General features: G+C 38.2%; 1 protein-coding gene across 1 annotated transcript; it reads left to right on the forward strand.

Moving 5' to 3' along the window:
• Window positions 1-5,737: 5,737 nt before the first annotated feature.
• Window positions 5,738-22,468, forward strand: pctp (phosphatidylcholine transfer protein). The gene is made up of 6 exons (XM_084117177.1): window positions 5,738-5,916; window positions 6,844-6,961; window positions 13,727-13,806; window positions 13,968-14,139; window positions 16,082-16,149; window positions 20,792-22,468. The coding sequence occupies exons 1-6, from the start codon at window positions 5,752-5,754 to the stop codon at window positions 20,867-20,869; spliced, it is 681 nt and encodes a 226-aa protein (XP_083973303.1). The 5' UTR covers window positions 5,738-5,751; the 3' UTR covers window positions 20,870-22,468.
• The last annotated feature ends 532 nt before the right edge of the window (window positions 22,469-23,000 follow it).

Genomic DNA, 23,000 nt, shown 5'->3' on the forward strand with positions numbered 1-23,000 from the left:
GTCTGAGTTCCTCCTCCTCCATGTGAACTAACGCTGCTTCAGTCTGAACACACGGGGAGGGGCGTAAGCTTTGTGAACCATGTCATCTGCTGCATGATATGTGCTGGTGGTTTGCAGTGATGGTCATGTAATAAAGTTCATTGAGAGGAACTATAGAACTTTGTCAGTGTGTTTGGGTATAATTAATGACAGTATAACTTTGCAGCTTTAAAAATGGCATATTCTGCCCTTTTACAAAGTTTTGATTTTGTTTTTTGGTTCTTTTAGAATCGATTTTCACGCATGAATGTTCCAAAAATATTGTTTTCTCATGTTTGACATTGTTGCAGCACCTCTCTTCCCTGTCTGTCAGTAACGCTCTGTTTAGTTCCTGTCTCGCCCCTCCTTCTAAAAAGCACACTGTGCTCTGATTGGCCGGCTGGATCAGTGTGTTGTGATTGGTCAAGTGCTTCAAGTGTGTGTTTAGGAAATGTCACGCCCCTTACCATAACTGCGTGCTTCAACACACTACTAACTCAACCAGGCCGCCACACCTCTTTATTTTGCGGGAATTATTTAAAGTCCCCCTGTAGTCAATCATTTTAACCCTTAAAACTCATCTTTGATCACCAAAATGACATATTTAAAACCCTCTGAGGTCGACAAACGCGCCGACGCGTTTTGCCGGATTTTCTCCACATTGTAGCACTATAAACTTAAATTACTCCATCATTTATGGTCATACAGAAAAAAGAAATATAAAAAAAGAATCTGTGATATTTCTCCTTTTGTATGTGTCCACTTACAATCAAATCAAAACATTGTGCTTTTGTAAAATAAAGAAAATAAACAGGGTGTGCGTTCTGCCTCTCCGTCGCGGTGAACTTTTTTTTCTTGAGCACGTCTATAAACTGAAACAAAACTCAGCGAATACTTGTCACACATTTATGAGCCATATACCTTTATAAACATTTAAGTGTGTACTTTTAAATGATCGGATTCAAAACGAAAACAAATATTCTCTGTTTAAGTAATTTGTATAAAACCAACAAGATGTCCAGCTTCTCAAACGCTTGCTCATTACAGTTAATTTGGCCACGCCTACTCGCGCAAAAGATATTCACATGCAAATCTCCACATGGAACGCGAACGCGCTCGTTACCTCAACAACAAAACACTTCACTTCACTTTTCGTCGAGTTTGAAAGACGTGCCTGAGCTTACATTGGATTTAGGCTACCTCAGAAGAAGAAGAACGCGATTTGAAGACAAGAAAGATAAGGTAAGAAATTCTTACATATTAGTTTGTTATTGTTGCATAAATGTCACGTTGCAGCTGAACTGTTGCTAGATATATGGGGAATATTATAATATTTAGACCCGTGTTTACTGTGTTTGTGGATATCTGCTCAAACATAGATATGTTTATGGTAACCATAATGTTTTATATTTGAGAGTGATCGCGTTTGAATGTATCATATTTTGCAAGCGATCGCGTTTGAATGTATCATATTTTGCAAGCGATCGCGTTTGAATGTATCATATTTTGCAAGCGATCGCGTTTGAATGTATCATATGTGTTTACTGTGTTTGTGGATATCTGCTCAAACATAGATATGTTTATGGTAACCATAATGTTTTATATTTGAGAGTGATCGCGTTTGAATGTATCATATTTTGCAAGCGATCGCGTTTGAATGTATCATATTTTGGATGAAAGCAAAACGCACCAAACGGCTTCATGTTTTTATTATTATCTCATTTCATATCATCATAACGGATGGAAACATTTGAAGTAACATGATAATCAATATATTTTTCTCTAGCTTCTTTTGGAAGATTTATAGGCTGCTATAGGTTATTTATTGTTATTATTATTTTATCCGCACTGCGCATATACCTTATGCCTACAAGGCACAACAAACCTGGTGTTCATTATATTATATATCGTTGGAAACGTGTGTGTGTGTGTGTATTCTGTGAATTTTAAAAAGGAATTTTAAAAAGCAATTTTAACCAGAAAAATCTAATATTTATTTCCAAAATCGTGCAGGCCTTTCTCTTGATATCAGTATGTTCACTTTTTTTTTTTTTCAGGTCCCAGATGCCACTGAGGACTTCAACATTCACATGAGTCTCAGTACGTGAACATGGTAAAGTGAAAATCTTGGAAATGAAAGGTATGTACAATGTTTTTAGGAATGGCACAAAGGTCTCTGTCTTTGAAGTGCTTTTTTGGCATTTGTTGTGTATCTTTGGATTATGTTGTGTTGTAAATAAATCCAAACAATTTAAAAGCCATTATTTTTTAAATCTCCTCATTTACAGTATTGTGCAAGGTTGCTCAGAATGATAGGGGCCTGATAGCTCCTAATAGGGCCGTTAGGGGAGGTTCTTTGTCTTTCTCAGGTGAGAAAAGCTTACATATTAATGAGCTCTCGCATAAGGCTTTTTCACACAAAACACGTCGTAAATTTTTTAAATCAATATATTGTCTTATCTGAATGAGCAGTCAGGGTGATTTTCACATAGTTTTGCAGCAAATATTCTAGGCTACGTCATACAATTTTCAAAAGTCTTGTGAAGAAATAATCAGTATGGGTTTCATGGCCTTATTTCAGTGAGAATTTTTTTTTGTATTTTCAAAAACCACGCATAAATGTCATTATCTCAAAACTACAAACTTTTACATACATGCTGCTGATATATTATTGTAGCAGAGTTTGTGCTGAATACAGTGTAATTAGACTTTAGCCATGAAAATGTCACAAGTAACAGAAATAACCAGAAATGTCAGAGCATGTCAGAACACCTCCAGGGCCCAGAAAACAGCTCAGACCTCAGAGGGTTAAACGTTTTATCCTTGAAAAATTCTTCATACCTTAAAATAGCTTGAATGTAACTCGACACCCTTGCCTCATTTAGTATACACGGTTCAATGAATATGCAAATGAGCCCCGCCTCCACTCACTCACAGCAGCTCAGAGATCCACTGGTTGACGATCACACGTTGATCTGATTGGTTACAAGGTAGTTTGTGACGTCAGAAACACCAGCGATTTCAAACCGTGTTTTTGAGACTGTCTTTGATTCACTGCAGTTTTAAGCAGAAAATACTCAGCAATGGTGTCGACTTATGAATTTACACATGGTTTGTCTTAAAGCACATTAAAAACACCAAATAGACATATAAACAACATAAAAAGCTTGATTTTCACCAAAGGGGGACTTTAAATGAGGAAAATTGTGATGTGTTCTTTTCCAGAGGAAAACTCAAGACTCAATAGAGGTGTTTCAGGGAGTTCAGAAACAGTGACACTCATATAGAGAATAACTCCCGCTGGAGGGGCATGGGTTGCGTCAAGTGGATGAGGCAATTTTATTTGGACAGACCCTCGACCCCTTGAATTTGACAGAGGGAGCAAATCTAATCAATATGTACACTTCAGGCAGATCCATAGACCACAATGCAACACGATTGTGACGATTGTGAATTTACCCACAAGTGATCAAGGGCTTGGTGCGCTCCATTTAAACACATCGCAATGTTTCCGCCAGTAGTGGGCGCTCATGCAACGTAAGCAATGACGTCAATCCGAGTGAATGAGACGGAGTGAAGTTAGCGAGGGAAGGGCATAAAAAAGTGGACTTTGCAGACCTTTTTCATGCTCAGACAGCAACATCACACGCTGAAGAATGCTGAAAATGTAAAAAAAAAAAAAAAAGCATAATAGGTCTAAAAATGTATTTAATATTAATATTTAAATATTCTGAATTGTTTCTCAAAAAAAAAACTTTGGATTTAAAGACTTAAATGCTTCAAATTAGTTTCAGAACAGTGAATTGTGTTTATGTGCATGTCTAGCACACAAGTAGTGTTTTAAAAGCATCCCTTGAGGAAGTTGTGTGTCTTAATAATATGTGTGTATTTAGTTCTGGATGTATTTATTGCAACATCTTACAAAACATTTGTTTCACACCTATACACACTTACACATTTTCATTGTTTAGATATGAATACTGATAAAATTTACATTTATATGTATTTTCATTTGGAAGAGGTTGCCTGTAAATCACTGCACAACCTCTGTGAGTGTGTATTTTGACATACATTTGAATATGCGTCAATGTGAATTTGAATGCGTTTGTGGTTTGAATTGGCTCTTGCCTTCTGCTCTTATGTGTGACTCAAGCATCAAATGTGTTTTTCTGCTTTTTTTTCTTTTCTTGTAATGCGATACAGGGTGTTGTCTACAGTCTTCCTTCCCGGAGGAAATCTTTCCTCAAATGCAGCACGCGCTGACGGACATCGCTCGGGTCTCTGACTGACAGCAGAGACACTGAGGGTTTGGTCATTCGGCTCCAGTTTTGTATCTTGCTTGAGTTCATTTGAGTTCATTCAATGCAATTCTCACCAAACCGTTCTTTAATGAACAGATTTTATACAAACACTCCTAAACATAAAGGTTCTTCAATGTATCTTTTAGTTGATATATGTTTTTCGATGTTTCATTACAGGTTCTGTCCTATCAGCTTGAATCTAACCCTTTATTTTATTACACTTTCACAACTATTATGACACACTGCCCATTTCTGATGAATTGATGGGCCTGTTATGAATGGTGGAGTATAAATATTTGAGCTGGTCTGTCTTGTAACAGGCTGTAGGTATAGAGTATCATCTGGTAACAAAGGTTACAGCATTGGGTTACTAACAGAGGCTCTCAGACGAATGTCTCATGTCAGGCTCCTGACCACCCGGCCAGAGTTTATTTTGAGATAATGAACGGCTGACTGGCACAAAAAAAAAAAAAAAATCATATATATATATATATATAAATGTACACTGCCAGTCAAAAGTTTTTGATCGGTACAATTTTTAATGTCTCTTCTGCTCACCAAGGCTGCATTTATTTTATTAAAAATATAAAAAACAGTAATATTGGGAAATATTATTAAAATGTAAAATAACTGTTTTCTATTTGAATATATATTTTTAAATGTAATTTATTCCTGTGATCAAAGCTGAATTTTCAGCATCATTACTCCAGTCTTCAGTGTCACATGATCCTTCAGAAATCATTCTAACATGATGATTTGATGATCAAGACATATTACTTATTATTATCAATGTTGAAAACAATTGTGTAATTTTTTTTTTTTTTTGGATTGTTTAACGAATAGAAAGTTCAAAAGAACAGCATTTATTTTAAATATAATCTTTTTATCATTATAAATGTCTTTCCTGTCACTTTTGATCAATTTAATGCATCCTTGCTGAATAAATGTATTTTTTTCAGCCCCCATTGCCCACAGCCCAACATTGATAATAATCAGAAATGTTTCTTGAACATCAAATCATCATATTAGAATGATTTCTGAAGGATCATGTGACACTGAAGACTGGAGTAATGATGCTGAAAATTCAGCTTTGATCACAGGAATAAATTACACTTTACTATATATTCACATAGAAAACAGATATTTTACATTTTAAGAATATTTCACAATATTACTGTTTTTTTGTTGTAGATTGTATTTTTAATCAAATAAATGCAGCCTTGATGTAAGAGACTTCTTCTAAAAAAAAAAAAAATAAAAAAAAAAAATATATATATATATATATAATTATCTGCCTTAATATATAATAATCATATTAATATATACATTTATATACTCTTAATTTTCTTGTAAGCGTGTACCGAACAGCGTGAGCGCGAGCACGTGGCGCGCGATCAGCTGCGCTCTGACGTCAGCGCCCGCGTTCACACACATGATTCCTGACTCTTGTGCTGAACACGGAAACATCATGGCTCTGCTGTTCAGCGATGAGGAGTTTCAGCAGGCCTGGACCGAGCTGGACCAGCCGATGCTCGACGGAGGCTGGGAGTTCTTCACCGAGACCATGAACGTCAAAATATACAGACTTTATAACAAGGTGAATATTTGATGAATGACTCAATGCGCACGCGCCCTGTGCACAATCAAAACAATCCAGTGCAATGCAATCTGATCTGTAACATCATGCATAACATGGAATAGTATATATATAACATGCGTTTGATTATTATTTTAGGCATAACAGCATAATACAATGTCCAACGTAAATGTTCTATATAATATTGGACATACTGTACTTGATGATATATAACGATAACATAATCATAAGCTTCAAACTCACTGTAAAAGCAGCAGACCGGGGCTAGTTGTCACATATGTTGTCATAATCCATGCATTTTAAAAGTTCAATTTAGAATAGGAAGTTAAAACACAGACATGCTTGTTTTCTAAAGCAGTTGTTGTGCATTTTGATTTAATCCACCTAAATATTTTTGTTATAATTAACTATCATTTCAGTATCATCAAAATAAGACAACCCTGATAAATGTTTTCTGAGTTGAAAGTGTGACTATTTAAAATGAGTATATGCTATAATATAAAACCTAATTGAATGGGTGAATCTAGTGGCAGTGCAGTGATTTACAACTGAACCTTTCTGTTATATAATAATTAACACAATATGTATTATAAACACACCCATTGCATTGGGTTGGTAATATACAGTATTTAAAAGTTCTATAACACTATTTGGCTCTGTGTGGATGAAATGACCAAAATCACCCATAAAAGATCCAGATGTTTTAAGTGATTTATAAGCAAAACCCACAAGCAAAAGTAACCATGACGGATTCATTCAAGAGATCCTGTTTTCATGCACTATAGGATCAGTTTCCCATCTAGTGCATGACATGTAAAACATCACATCAGTCATTCACATTTCACGACGCTTGTTCAGTAGTACAGGCTCTGGCTGTGATGTGGCATGTGTTTGTGATGCTTTCGTCTTTGATGTCGTGTTGAACAGGAAACAGGTTTGTACGAGTACAAAGTGTTCGGTTCTCTGGCCAGCTGCTCTCCAGATCTCCTCGCAGATGTTTACATGGATCTCAACTACAGGAGACACTGGGACTCCTATGCCAAAGGTAATCATGAGCAGGACTGCAGAAGTCACGATCAAACATCTTCATGAAAACCATTATTTCGTTAGCATTCACCCTTCAGTCTCAGTGTCGTGATAGTTTGACTCTCAGTATTACTCGTAAAGCAGGTTTAGACAGATTCCTACGCTCATGAATCATCATTGAAGAGATTATAGGTGATACACCCATTTCTGTAGCAGAACAACTCAAACAAGCTTTTGTTATGGGTAAAAAAACGTTAGTCAAGTCACGTCAGCTTTATTCATTTTCTACAGTAATAAACAGGAAAAATACAGAATCATTGATGCAACTTCATCAAATGTGACACAAATTCAAATTCTGCTGTAAAGCAGCTCTAAAATGACAGTGTCGTTTTGCTCAAGTCAGTTCAATGTTTATTCACTTCAGTTCAATAACTGTGTCCATGTTGCAAAGTGCGTTAATTATGAAACTAATTCGGCTAAAGCATCTCTACAGAAGACAATAGGTTAATTATTCATCTCACGCTTTGTTCTCATCTGACAGTGTTCAGCCATATTGATAATATTACAGAGTATTAAGTGTCTTAAAGTTATGTTAACTTACTCTTGTGTAGCTCAAATAAACTGGCGCCCTCTTGAAATGCATCATATGGGTTGTTTTTTATATTTTTTTCTAATGTTTTTCCACACTCTGAAGCTTCTCCTCTTGATGGTGGTCAGATCCGTTCACATACGCAGGGAACTGGACTGGTACGTCATGTACATGTAGTGTCCCAGTAGACTGACCCAGTGTTTGTTCTGTCATTGTTGTGTGTGTTGAACGTGCTGTGTTGTTTGATAGTGATGTGGTTTATACAGTACTAGTCTCATGTAGGCAGAAGATCTGGACTCGATCGCAGCGTTCATTGGCCAAGGACCATCCAGAGGCCGTCTGACTGACATGTAAAGCAACCAATCACAGCTGGTTTTGTTCCGTGTCATGTTTAAAGGCGTGAGAATGTAGCCTCGATGTCCCTACAATAACAGATGTGTAAAACTCTTGGACGTATTTTAAAGAGCCTATGCCGCGAACTTTACAAACTTCACATACTTTTGAAAATCCTGCATTTATTTGATCCTAATAAGCGCTCATTGTCACAGTTGTAAACATGACAGTTTTCTTTTTCCATGAGGGGGTTTGGCTTCACGACTGCTTTGTTTTCATGCGGACCGTTAAAGAACGCGACACACGCGTCTCCCGGAAGTCCTGTAGGGTTCAACCAATCAGATGGCGACTTTGAAAATCCTCAAGTGTTTCTAGTTAAGTGTGCCATATGCATCAGACGTCCATGCTTGAGACTTAGGCTGCATTTACACTGCAGGTCTTGATGCCCAATTCTGATTTGCTGACTATATCCGATTTTTTTTGACGACCCGCTTACATCATCTTTTTAAAAGTGACCAGTATCCGATATTTGCATTCACACTATACACTGCCGAAAACAACCCAATGTAGATGTTCTGACCCGGAAAATAGTAAAACAAGTAAAACTATTTGTAAAACAGCTCGATATGCAATGGATGCAAAAGCAGACAAAATGATTATAGTGATGAGCGGATCACGGTTATATCCGCGGGGGCTCTGCGGATAATCCGCGGATCGGGCGGGTCAAGAATTAAAAATAACATTCTGATTAATTTTGGGTGGGTCGCGGGTGGATATGGTAAATCATTATTAACGAAAATATTAATTACATTCTCTAAAATATGAGCATGTTCCATTCCAGTTTAAGTTTCAAGGGAGTAATGATCATCCATTTATCCTCACGCGTAACAACACAAGAATAATAGTGTTTTGACCATCGGGTGCGGATACTTAAATCAGAAAATTATTGGTGCGGGTGAGTGGCGGGTGGATGATTTGTTTTTGGCTGCGGATTCGGGTGATGTTGGAGCTCAACTGCGCATCTCTAATTATCCAGGGTTTTGCTTTCCGCACTATTTTCAAAGGTCAGCAAAACATTGTTCTCGTAAGCCGGAGAAAAAAATACTCCACTGTGTTGAGCCTCATAAGTCATGTGATCACAGTTGGTGTCCACCTGAGTTGACCCCATTTACTGGGGAATATCCGATTTGTCTGCTTACATGGCACACGCAAATGCACGTATCCGATTCATATCCGATTTATTTCCACATATGAGTGAGGCCTGAAACCGATCTGAGAATATGGGAATCCATGTGCTTTTTCTGCTTACACGTTCGCCGGTCATATCCGATCTGTGCCACATGAGAGGAAAAAATCGGAATTGGGTCACTTGAACCATGCAGTGTAAATGGGGCCTATATACAGAACAGGCCTTTATGTATCGAGTTTCTCAGTGGACTGGTCCAGAATCAGATCCTGCAGTCTATATACAGTAAGCTCAACCGTTAGCATGTGAAAGGCAGAAACTGACCCTGGATCAGATTTCTGTACATTGAGCAGGTTTGTACTTTGAATCTCCTTTTTTTGCAACAACATTAAATCTCAATCAGTACGTGTTTACTGTTTAATCAAAAGTGTTAATAGTTAAAAATGAGATGGAAAAGCACCAATAAGCTCAGGAAACCAGGAGGTGTGATGTCATGTTTAATGTGGCCTACATGCAGTTTATAGCATTATAGCATGTAGTGTTCCACTGAAGACTAGTTATGAAGTTAAAAACAGTTATAAATGAGTTATTTATGACCATTTTCTCCCTCTCTGACACTTATGATGCAAACATTTTTCAATTTTCCAGCAAACCAATATCAAAATAACATTACTTGGATGTTTTCCAAATGTACACCCAGTTTGCTTGAATAAACTTTCACTTTTATGATGACAAAGATCATCAGTTTCTCATGCTGCAATGGGTGATCAATAGGTGGCAACAGAGTGAAAGTGGACTTTTCCCACATGTACTATAGACTAACTTTTGCTGAAGTTTATTTGTAGTTTATTTATGTCTACTTTTTTTTTTCTGTCTGTGTGCAGATTCATGTTTCAGAAATTCAAAATTCACTCCTAAAAAGTGTGAGATTCTAAATGTATTTCACTGTAGTACTTCAAATTCAACTCATAAAATGTGGCAAAATTTCATGTTTAAAGCCACAGTTTATATAGTCTTGACACATCAAAGTTTGGTTCCCATACTAAAAACTGTGTTTCTTAGACATTTTTTAGAAATCTATTCCAGGTCAAAAATGACCTGGATGCATTATAATTAAACTTACAGTTTTTGATACTTTGCCTTTAAGACTTGAATGATCTTTGCCCACGTACTGTAGTTCACATGGTCATTTATCAGTTGTTTTACATGGTTGTTAATATGTAAATGTGGGAGGTCAATGAGTGATGTTTATGAGCTCGTAGTTGTGATGCCATAACCTTTTTGCAGGATATAGTTAAGTGATCTAGGGAAAGACTTTTGCGTTGAAGTATTGCATTGCATTTCGAAAAAAGCTCAGGAAATTGTGTTTTAAATAAAATGACCATTTAAACAATGTTAACATTGGTAATCATCAATACGGAGCTCGTTTTATTCGACAAACGTGTACATGTTGTGTTCTCTCAGGATCTGGGAACTATTAAACCATCTTTAAAAATCACTTTGTTTTGTGCTTGAGTTTAGGACATGAAAGCTGTTTTTGCTCTCCAAAAGATTTCACCGGCGATTTCATAATTCATTATTATTTTGACACATCTTTTTATTTTTTTCTTATCCTGGACTTCTTGTGTAGTTGCACGAGTGTGCATTTGACAAGAAACTAGCTTTTGAAGCCATTTGGTTTTCTTCATGTTTGAAACATGACATGGCAGGGTGGTGTATTTCCCGCAAACACAAACAGACCGTGAATAGCTGTGTGTGTGTGAGGGTGGAGTGCTGTTTTATTGGAAGCACATCTCTGGCTCCAGACGGACCCTGTACGCATGTGTTTGAGCTGATCTTTCACGAAAAGCCTCATGCATCTGACAGCGTTTGTGCTTAAGTCCTGATGTATGTCCTCTAGTGTCCCCCTGTGTGCTTTCCTGTGGTATAACTGGAGAAAGCCCATCCAAACACTGATGTACACACACAATAGCACAAACTGACCTCCAGATCTTGATTGCAAGACAAGCGTTTACAGTTCTTATTGTTTCACGCTGCAGTGTCATCATCATAAATGTTTGTCGAACTACAGGACTTGTTTTGTTCTTTTATCTGAACACCATGTCTTTGTTCGCATGTATAATTTCACTGAACATTGTTGTGTAATTTCAATCACTAGTATGAATCTTGTGTCGGACCACCAGAGCAGTGAAATGTGGTTTGGGTTAAATCAGTCATGAATCGCTTCTGATTACAATCACGAGCCTCCACCCTTGTTCGCTGAATACATCATCTGTGAAACGCTAGATTGACCCGTTCAGACCTGGAAAAAACACGCCTGCCAGTCTTTTTCTGCTCAACAGTGTTAAATCATTTTTTATTTTTTTTTGTAGCATAGTTTTTAACCATTTTTAACCATTTTTATATTTTCGGTTGTAATTTTCATTTGAAAGGTTTAGTAAATTTGTTGTATTTTATCATTTTTATTAGTTTTTTTTTTTTTTCATGTCTGTATATTTTTTTTAATCTCAAGCTGTGGTTATTTTAGTACATCAAGTTCAACTAAACGAAAATGCCAAATTTCAACTTGGCAACTGTCTGGGTAACACTTTACATTAAGGTGACGTAGTTACACGTTACTACATCCACTTACTATAGTAATAACTGTAAATTATGCATAATTACAAGTAACTAACCCTAAACCAAACCTTAACTGTAACTCTATAGCAAGTACATGTAGTTAAGTAATATTACTTAGTACTTACTAGAGTAAGTAAAAAATAACTACGTCACCTTAAATTAAAGGGTTACACTTTATTTAAGGTGTCATTGTTACAGTGTAATTAAGCAACTACATGTACTTACTATAGGGTTAGGGTAGGATTTGGTTGAGGGTTAGTTGCATGTAATTATGCATAATTTACGGTTATTACTATGGTAAGTACATGTAACAAGGACACTGTAAAATAAAGTGTTACCAAATTAAGTGTAAGCAACAGCTGAAATAAAATGAGTTTAAGTTTTCTATATATCTTTAAGTTCAAGTTTATGGCAACACTTTACAATTTCATTTGTTAACATTTGAACTTCTACAGCATTTTATAATCTTAGTTAGTTAACACTTACTAGTAAATTTTTAAGATCAAAAGTTCTATCTGTAAACATTAGTTAATGCACTGTGAACTAACACAAACATGGATATTTTTTATTAACTAACATTAAAGGTAGGGTAGGCATTTTTTCATAAACAAACAAAAAAAAAATCCTGATAGCAATCAATAATACAAGTGGTCTAAATATTAAAACATGTACATATATATTTTGCGTTTCTATGGCAACACTATCAATGCCGAAATGAATCTGCAGCAGTCAGGTGGTAAAACTAGAGCTCTACAAGTATATGTTCATGTTGTTATGTAATGTGTGCTTTGAGACAAAAGGTCATGTAATGCAGTCTCGTAATGCTTTGCAGACTCTGCTGTGTGTGTTCATGTGTTTTGAGGTGGCGTGGCTTTGGAGACGCACTGAAGGAAGGGTGGGATCTCATGCTTTCAACGTCCGTTTTATAATACAAGTCAGTTTTGAACTCAACTGTTTAATAATATGAAGCTGTTTTTACGTGACTTTGAATTCAAACCCTGAAACGCTCGTCGTTCCTGATCGCTTCCAGGCTTCTGGGAAGATGTTAGATGTTGGACATGGATTTGCTCTCAGTGAGAGTGAGGTTGCATGATGGGATCAGACTCGCAGACGGTGTCCAGATCTAGAGTTCAGGAGAGGTTCAGGTCTGGTTTTAGTTCTTCCACACCTGACGCGGATGTCACTTTGAGGCATGCTGGAACTGAAAACGGTCCTCCTGAACTATTGCCATTAAATCAGAAGCAAGAAGAAGTCTCTAAAATGACATTTAATAGTGTTGCATTAAGATTAGCATAAGTGTAGCTTTAATTTGTAAAATATATTTATCAAAATTAGGCTGTTTATGTTATATAGGTTATTTCATTAATATATAAAGCATTTTTCATGTTTAATTTCTCACAAAATTAACTAATATCATGATGTAAACCCTTAACCTTGATGTGAAATGAATGTGATACAGTGATAGAGTTTGTTCATATCACCCATCTCTGTGATTGTGTCTCATAACTCATCTTTCACTCTTCTCATCCGAAACATATTCCTCTCATAATAACTTGCTCTTGAACTGTGTGTAAATGTATGTAGTTTAGGTTCTGGGTAACACTGGGTCTCATTTGTTAAGATTAGTTAATGCATTGGCTATCATGAGCTGACAGTGAGCTATATATATGTTTACACATATTTACAGCATTTTTCTGCACATTACAAATGCAGCAGTTGTTCTCCTTAGTTTCGAGTATATTACGTCACGTCACCTTTATTTATATAGCACTTTTTACAATGCAGATTGTTTCAAAGCAGCTTTACAGTGATAACAGGAAAATAATGCAACAAAAAGTTTGTTTCTAGGAGAAAAACAAACTATTAACTAATATTAATGGATACAGCTTGACATTAACATTTACTAAGATTAATAAATGCTGTAGAAGTATTGTTCATTGTTAGTTAATGTTAAATAATTTAGTTAACTAATGTTAACATCAACATGAAACCTTACTGTAAGTGTGCAAGTACTCACACTGAGTGTGTGTGTGTGTGTGTGTGTGTGTCGTCCTCAGAGCTGCACGAGAAAGACTACAGCGGGCAGAAAGCCATATACTGGGAGGTGAAATATCCATTAACTCTGTCCAACAGGGATGTATCCTACAGACAAATGCTCGGAAAATACAGTGTGTGTGTGTGTGTGCGGGACAGATTCATGCTGACCAGTGTCAGAAAAATAATATTTCTTCATTTATGATAATATTTGATTGAAATAAATCAGCAGTTCTCTCTCGGTGAGCCCTTAACCCTCTTGAGTATGTGTATGTGCGTGAGCGCCGGGATCTGGACGCGGGAGGACGGAAGATCTGGGTGGTTTTAGCCAAGAGCTCGTGTGTGCCTCAGTGTGCAGAGAAGAGAGGCGTGATCCGGGTCAAAGATTACAAACAGAGTCTGGCCATGGAGAGCGATGGCTCTGGCGGGACCAAAGGTACAGACACACGCGCGCGCACACACGCGCTCACACACACTCTCACTCACTCACTCACTCACACACTCATTCTCCCACTCACTCACTCACTCACTCACTCACTCAGTCAGTCAGTCAGTCTGTCACTCACTCACTCACTCAGTCACTGTCACTCACTCAGTCAGTCAGTCACGTCTGTCACTCACTCACTCAGTCACTGTCACTCACTCACTCACTCAGTCAGTCACTCACTCTCACACACACACACACACACACACACACACACACACTCATTCTCCCACTCACTCAGGCACTCAGTCACTCACTCACTCACTCACTCACTCACTCACATACACACACACACACACACACACACTCATTCTCCCACTCACTCAGTCACTCACTCACTCACTCATTCAGTCAGTCAGTCAGTCAGTCTGTCACTCAGTCACTGTCACTCACTCAGTCAGTCAGTCAGTCAGTCAGTCACGTCTGTCACTCACTCACTCAGTCACTGTCACTGTCACTCACTCAGTCAGTCAGTCACTCACTCTCTCACACACACACACACACACACATTCTCCCACTCACTCAGGCACTCAGTCACTCACTCACTCACTCACTCAGTCAGTCAGTCAGTCAGTCTGTCACTCACTCACTGTCTCACACACACACACACACATTCCCACTCACTCAGTCACTCACTCACTCGCACACACAGTGACTCAGGCACTCACTCACTCACTCACACACACTCACTCACTCACTCAGTCAGTCAGTCAGTCAGTCTGTCACTCACTCACTCGCTCAGTCACTGTCACTCACTCACTCACTCACTCACTCACTCACACACACACACACACACACACACACTCATTCTCCCACTCACTCAGGCACTCAGTCACTCACTCACTCAGTCAGTCAGTCTGTCACTCACTCAGTAAGTCTGTCACTCACTCACTCAGTCAGTCAGTCAGTCACTCACTCACTCACTCACTCACTCACTCAGTCACTCACTCATTCTCTCACTCATTCTCACTCACTCAGTCAGTCACTTACTCACTCACACACTCACTTGCTCACTCACTCACTCACTCACTCTCTCTCACACACACACACACACACACACACACACACACACACACTCATTCTCCCACTCACTCAGTCACTCACTCACTCGCACACACAGTGACTCAGGCACTCACTCACTCACTCACTCACTCACACTCATTCTCCCACTCACTCACTCACTCACTCACTCAGTCACTGTCACTCACTCACTCAGTCAGTCACTCACACACACACACACATACACACACACTCATTCTCCCACTCACTCAGGCACTCAGTCAGTCACTCACTCACTCACTCAATCAGTCAGTCAGTCAGTCAGTCTGTCACTCACTCACTCAGTCAGTCAGTCTGTCACTCACTCACTCACTCAGTCAGTCACTCACTCAGTCACTCACTCACTCACTCAGTCACTCACTCATTCTCTCACTCACTCACTCAGTCAGTCACTCACACACTCACTTGCTCACTCACTCAGTCACTCACTCACACTCACGCACACACTCGTTCAGTCAGTCAGTCACTCACACACTCACTTGCTCACTCACACTCACGCACACACTCGTTCGTTCAGTCAGTCAGTCAGTCAGTCAGTCAGTCACTCACTCCGTCAGTCACTTACTCACTCACTCATTCATTCTCTCACTCACTCACTCACTCACTCAGTCACTCACTCACTCAGTCAGTCACTTACTCACTCACTCACTCACTGTCACTCACTCATTCTCTCACTCACTCACTCACACACTCAATGCTCACTCACTCAGTCACTCACACACTCACGCGCACACACTCAGTCACTTACACACACACACTCACATTCACTCAGACACACACTCACGTAATATACTCCTGCTCACCTGCAACTATGTGTGTTTGAATCATATTCCAGTGTTCATGAACTACTTTGATAATCCCGGAGGAATGATCCCGACGTGGCTGGTGAACTGGGCAGCAAAGGTGAGCCGGCTGTACATTCATTCATTCATGTCATTAGTGATCCAACGTCGGATACTCTTATAGGTTACTCCTGTGGATCACGGCTGAACGCGTCTTCTCCACACTCACTTACAAACAAACATTTTTTCGCCTATCGTGCGTCTACTCTACACCGGTACCACTAAAAAGACGGATTATATCCAAGACTTCAGTCATAAATTAGTATTAATATTGATAGCATCACTGGTAGCGTCGTTGCTAACTTAACTTACTGTCCATCTGTTAAAATGGCGAATATATCAGATGTAAGTAGTCTACCTTTTGGTGCAGGTGAGGACACATTTGAGCTACACGCGTTGCAGTCTGAGCTGGAAGCTGTTGAGAAACAGATCCACGACCTTTTAGTGAGAAAAGCCGAGCTGATAGACCGGCGGTTAGCTCTTGAAACATCACGCGCCGATGCACACAAATCAGTGATCAACGTTACTAACCCGCTGACTCCGACCTCGTCTACTCCGTGCGTTACTCAGCATCGGTCACGAGCGTCGAGGCCGCGATCAGCTATGGTCTCGTTTACGCCGGCTCCAACATGCCACCACGAAGCCTGGATATTTCCGCAGCGGAAGACGCGAGTCAGGTCTAGACCAAGAAGACTCTCTCCGACCCTCCCGGTTTTCGAGATATCCACACAAAACCGCTTCTCCCCTCTTCGCGAAACAGAACGCGATGCTGTGATCATCGGTGATTCCATCGTTCGACACGTACAAGCTACGTTAAATAAAAGTAAGGTGCATAGTCACTGCTTTCCTGGTGCTCGTGTTTCTGAAATCGCTGCTCACGTTCCCGAGATTCTGAACGAGCGCGTCGGAACTGTGGTCCTGCACGCGGGAGGGGCCGATATCAGGCTGCGACAGACAGAGGTTCTGAAGAAAGACTTCAGGAATCTGATCGATACGGTACGCAGCACATCGCCTGATATAACGATCATTGTGTCAGGACCGCTTCCCACGTACCGACTAGGTCATGAAAAGTTTAGTAGATTATTCGCGCTAAATGAATGGTTAATGTCATGGTGCAATGAGCAGAAACTGCTCTTTGTAAATAATTGGAATCTGTTTTGGGAGCGTCCTAGGCTTTACCGTGCTGATGGCTTACACCCAAGCAGATTCGGATCGGATCTTCTGTCAGATAACATCTCCAAAATGTTAAATACCTTTTGACTAGTAACCAAAAGTTCAAATCATAGTCTCTGCTGCACCAAATTAACTGATATAAATAGTGTAGAACATTGCATAGAAACTGTGTCTATTCCTCGTTTAGTGAGATCAAATAATAATTCTACTGCAGGATCTAGAAAAAATCTAATTGTTATTAAACCAGAAAATGTTGCTATTAGTAACCAAAAACAATTTCTAAAGCTAGGTCTTCTAAACATTAGATCACTCACACCTAAGGCAGTTATTGTAAATGAAATAGTCACGGATAATAGCTTCGATGTGCTTTGCCTTACTGAAACTTGGCTTAAACCTAATGATTATTTCGGTCTAAATGAGTCTACTCCATCTGGATACTCCTATAAGCACGAACCCCGTCTGATTGGTCGTGGCGGCGGTGTTGCAGCGGTCTATAGAGATATTCTCAATGTTACTCAGAAAACGGGTTATAAGTTTATTTCGTTTGAAATACTTGTACTAAATGTTACGCTCTTAGATGTTAGAAAAAAATCCATATTATCTCTAGCCTTGGCTACCGTATATAGACCGCCTGGGCCTTACGCTGATTTCCTAAAAGAGTTTGCAGATTTTCTCTCAGATCTATTGGTCAATGTAGATAAAGCATTAATTGTTGGAGATTTTAACATACACATAGATAATCCAAATGATGCGTTAGGGACTGCGTTTATAGATTTATTAAATTCATTTGGGGTCAAACAAAACGTCACCGGACCAACTCATCGTCTTAATCACACACTCGATTTAATTATATCATATGGAACCGATCCAACCGATATAGATATCATTCCACAAAGTGATGATGTCACTGATCATTACTTGGTAACTTGCATATTACGTACTGCTGTAATATGTCATGCGGCGCCACGTTTTCGACCAGGCAGATCAATCCTTCCATCCACCATAGATAATTTCTCGAGTTGCTTGTCTGATCTGTCTCAGCTGCTGCCTGAACCCAAACAAACAGATGAACTAGAAGAACTAACTAGCACTATGAGCACCATTCTCTCTAGAACATTGGATGTTGTTGCACCCGTTAGATTAAAAAAGGTCACAGAGAAAATTAAAGCACCATGGTACAATAATACTACGCATGTTCTAAAGAGAGAAACCCGTAATTTAGAGCGTAAATGGAAACAAACTAATTTAGAGGTCTTTAGAATCGCGTGGAAAGACAGTATGTCACGTTATAAAAAGGCCCTAAAAGCGGCCAGGGCTGAGCACCTCCGCAAACTAATAGAAAACAACCAAAACAATCCTAGGTTTTTATTTAACACCGTGGCTAGACTAACAAATAAACAGACGTCACCCGAACAAAATATCCCGTTACAGTTTAGTAGTAATGATTTCATGAACTTCTTCACTGAGAAAATAGAAAACATCAGAACCACAATTGTAAACGTTCAATCCTCAATCGCACCTTATAATTCAGCCTCAATTATCCCCCCGCAAGAACAATTACAGTGCTTTACAACTATAGAACAAAAAGAGTTAAATAAACTTATCACTTCATCTAAAACAACAGCATGTTTATTAGATCCTATACCAACTAAACTACTGAAGGAAGTGTTACCTGTAGTGGAAGAGCCTCTCCTCAATATTATTAACTTTATCTTTAGGTCATGTTCCAAGAACATTTAAACTGGCAGTGATAAAACCTCTCATTAAGAAACCACAATTAGACCCGCATAATCTAGCAAATTATAGACCCATTTCAAATCTACCTTTTATGTCTAAAATACTAGAAAAAGTTGTGTCCACTCAACTGGGCTCTTTCTTGCAAGAAAATGATATCTATGAAAAGTTTCAGTCTGGTTTCAGGCCGCATCACAGCACTGAAACTGCGCTCGTTAAAATCACAAATGATTTACTATTAGCTTCTGACCAAGGCTGTATCTCAATACTAGTTTTACTGGATCTAAGTGCTGCGTTCGATACTATAAATCACACAATACTCTTAGATCGACTACAAAATTATACTGGTGTTCAAGGACAAGCATTAAGCTGGTTTAGATCATATTTATCTGACCGCTACCATTTTGTCTATTTAAATGGAGAAAAATCGATCATAACTCCAGTAAACTATGGAGTGCCGCAGGGATCTGTGTTAGGCCCTCTGTTATTCTCAATATATATGCTGCCACTTGGAAATATTATAAGGAAACATGGAATTAGTTTCCATTGTTATGCTGATGACACTCAAATATATATTTCATCACGGCCGGATGAAAACGCTAAATTATCCAAATTGACAGAGTGTGTTAAAGATATAAAAGATTGGATGACGCGTAATTTTCTATTATTAAATCCAGACAAGACAGAGGTAATACTTATCGGTTCAAAAAACCGCCCACAGAACCTCTCACAATACAACTTTGACATCGTAGGATGTCCTGTTACTTTATCCTCTACAGTAAAAGACCTGGGTGTTATATTAGACTGCAACTATGTTACGTATGTTTTCGTATGTTACAAAAACAGCCTTTTTCCACCTTAGAAACATTGCTAAGCTACGTAATATGCTATCAGTTTCTGATGCAGAAAAGTTAGTTCATGCATTCATGACCTCAAGACTAGATTACTGTAATGCTTTGTTGGCCGGTTGTCCTGCATCCTCAATAACCAAGCTACAGTTAGTCCAAAATGCAGCCGCTAGAGTTCTTACTAGATCAAGAAAATATGATCATATAACACCGATTTTATCATCACTACATTGGCTACCTATAAAGTTCCGTATTAATTACAAGGTATTGCTACTGACTTATAAAGCCCTAAACGGCTTAGCTCCAGTCTATTTAGCGGATCTTCTATCACCCTATAATCCATCGCGCTCTTTAAGATCAATAAATTCAAGGCTTTTGGTCATACCTAGGATATCCAGATCAACCAAAGGAGGGAGAGCATTTTCACATTTGGCTCCAAAACTCTGGAATAGCCTTCCTGATACTGTTCGTTGCTCGGACTCACTCTCCCAGTTTAAAACTAGATTAAAGACGCATCTTTTCAGCCAGGCATTCATATAATATTGTTAATCTCACAGTTTCAAACTACAATCCGGCCTCTAGTTCATAAATGCCAGAGGAGAACTGGCCCCCGACTGAGCCTGGGTTCTCCCAAGGTTTTTTTTTTCTCCATTAGGTCACCTGATGGAGTTTTAGGACACCATTAGGCCGCTTGATGGAGTTTTTTCGGTTCCTTGCCACTGTTGCCTTTGGCTTGCTCAGTTGGGGATATTTTGGGGATATTTAATTTTATTCTATCAATCAATAAATTCCACTAGAAACAAACTTTGTTGTATTATTTTATTTTAATACTGTGAAGCTGCTTTGATACAATCTGTATTGTGAAAAGCGCTATACAAATATACTTGATTTGATTTGATGTGCATTTATTGGTGTAACGGTGTTGATGAATGTGTGTTTTCACCTCAGACGGGCGTCCCTGCATTTCTCACCGACATGAAGAAGGCCTGCAGTAACTACGCAAACTACTGCACCAACAACAAGTGATGCATGAACACTGTCCTCTCATTCTCCTGACATCGCTTTGGTTCTGTTTCAATCAGAAGGGCATTCTGGGTGCAGGGCATTGTGGGTAGAGTTACTGATGTTTATTTGGGGATCGGTGAAAATTCAGCAGAGTTAAAAAATCAAAGGATTTCTGGTTCCTGTTGAACTTTAGAAGGAAATCATGGATAATTTGAGTTTATAAAATCGGTTCCGAATGTAATGTAGATTAATCATAGCGCTTTTATGTAATTTGTGAATATATGAAAACATTAATTAACCTCTTCGTTAGATATCAAATGCACAAAATCAATCAGTAATCCTTCCTGAAATCCAAATGCTGTTAGGTGTTATACAGCAACCCTATAAAATTAAATATAAATATAATATATAAAATTTGGGCACTTAAGACATGGAAATGTGCAAGAAAACAGTATAAAATCAAGAGTTGTTTACAGTAAATAAAGATATTTGGCAAAAAGAAGTTTGTTAGGTTCGAATCATAAAGCAATACACTGTCATTATTAATAATTGAGCAGCATAATAAATGAGCATCAAATCATCATATTAGAATGATTTCTGAAGGATCATGTGACACTGAAGACTGGAGTAATGATGCTGAAAATTCAGCTTTGATCACAGGAATAAATGACATTTTACAATATATTTGCATAGAAAACAGTTATTTTAAATGGTAATAATATTTCACAATATTATTTGATCATATTAATGCAGCCTTGGTGAGCAGAAGAGACTAATTTCAGAAACATTGAAAAAAACTCACTGACCCCAACTGTTTGAACAGTAATGCACATCCGGACTCAAGTGTCCAAATAAGCACGAGGGTCACTGTACGTGATCTGAATAGTTATATAATGGTTATGTTATAGTTTTGTTCCCCAACACATGCAATTGAATACAATCATGCACTTAAATATAACATGTGCTGAATTAGGCATTTATATTATAATGATGGATTGTAGTAAAGCAGCGTCCTCTGCTGTTTGAAGCTCGGGAACACAGTTGAGGCTTTACAAAGATAATAAGGTTCGCACTGATTTAATTTTAATGGTTGATACATTTTTAATGGTCAGAATTTATGGTCTGTATATTGGGAAAATGAATTGCATACTTTAAAACAGGAATTTGCATAAATCACTTTAAGGACAATTACTATAGAAAATATATTTCTGAGCATTTGCACTGAAAATATTATGACTCAATTCATAATACTGCTGTTTACATGTTAATGCTGAGCACAGTAAGTTTATGAAAACAATAATAACACATTATTCCGACCACAAGCAGCAATACAGTCCGTTAATATCTGCTGGTGTTTACAGTCGTGGGTTTTTATCCATTAGGAAATGGAGATTATTCATAGGAAAGTTATAGGAGAGTTTCATTGACATTCCCTTTGACTTGTTTGACACTCCGTAGTTTCATTGTGTGTGTTTTTTTCTTCTGGATCTGTTGTTTTTTGACATCTACCTCTTAAACTCTCGGTACTGCAAGTGGAAATCAAATCATCTGTGCATTCTGCCTCAGCCTGTTCATTGTTGCAAAAATTAATTGCAATAAAACTGGTGTTTTGCCTTTTAATGTTGTTGTCTATGTGGTGTTTTTAATACGTTTTAAGACAAACCATGTGTAAATTCATAAGTCTGTCGATTGCTGAGTATTTTCTCCTTAAAACTGCAGTGAATCAAAGACAGTCTCAAAAACACGTTTGAAATCGCTGGTGTTTCTGACGTCACAAACTACCTTGTGACCAATCAGATCAACGTGTGATCATCAACGAGTGGATCTCTGAGCGGCTGTGAGTGAGTGGAGGTGGGGCTCATTTGCATATTCATAAAACCACGTATAAGAAATGAGGCAAGGGTGTCAAGTTACGTTAAAGCTGTTTTAAGGCATAAAAATATATATATATATTTTTTTTTTAAGTAAAAAATGCTTAAAAATGTAATTTTGGTGATCAAAGATTAGTTTTAATGGATGAAGTGATTGACAACAGGGGGACTTTAAAAGGACTCTAATATAATATGATCATGGATTTGAGTCCACAAATGAATACTTGTACAGGACAGTATTTTCTAGGCTAAATTAAATGCAGGAGCTGTGTCTCTCTCTG

This window comes from Abramis brama (assembly GCF_963993115.1).
Source record: "Abramis brama genome assembly, chromosome: 1".
In the NCBI taxonomy this organism is placed as follows: domain Eukaryota; kingdom Metazoa; phylum Chordata; class Actinopteri; order Cypriniformes; family Leuciscidae; genus Abramis; species Abramis brama.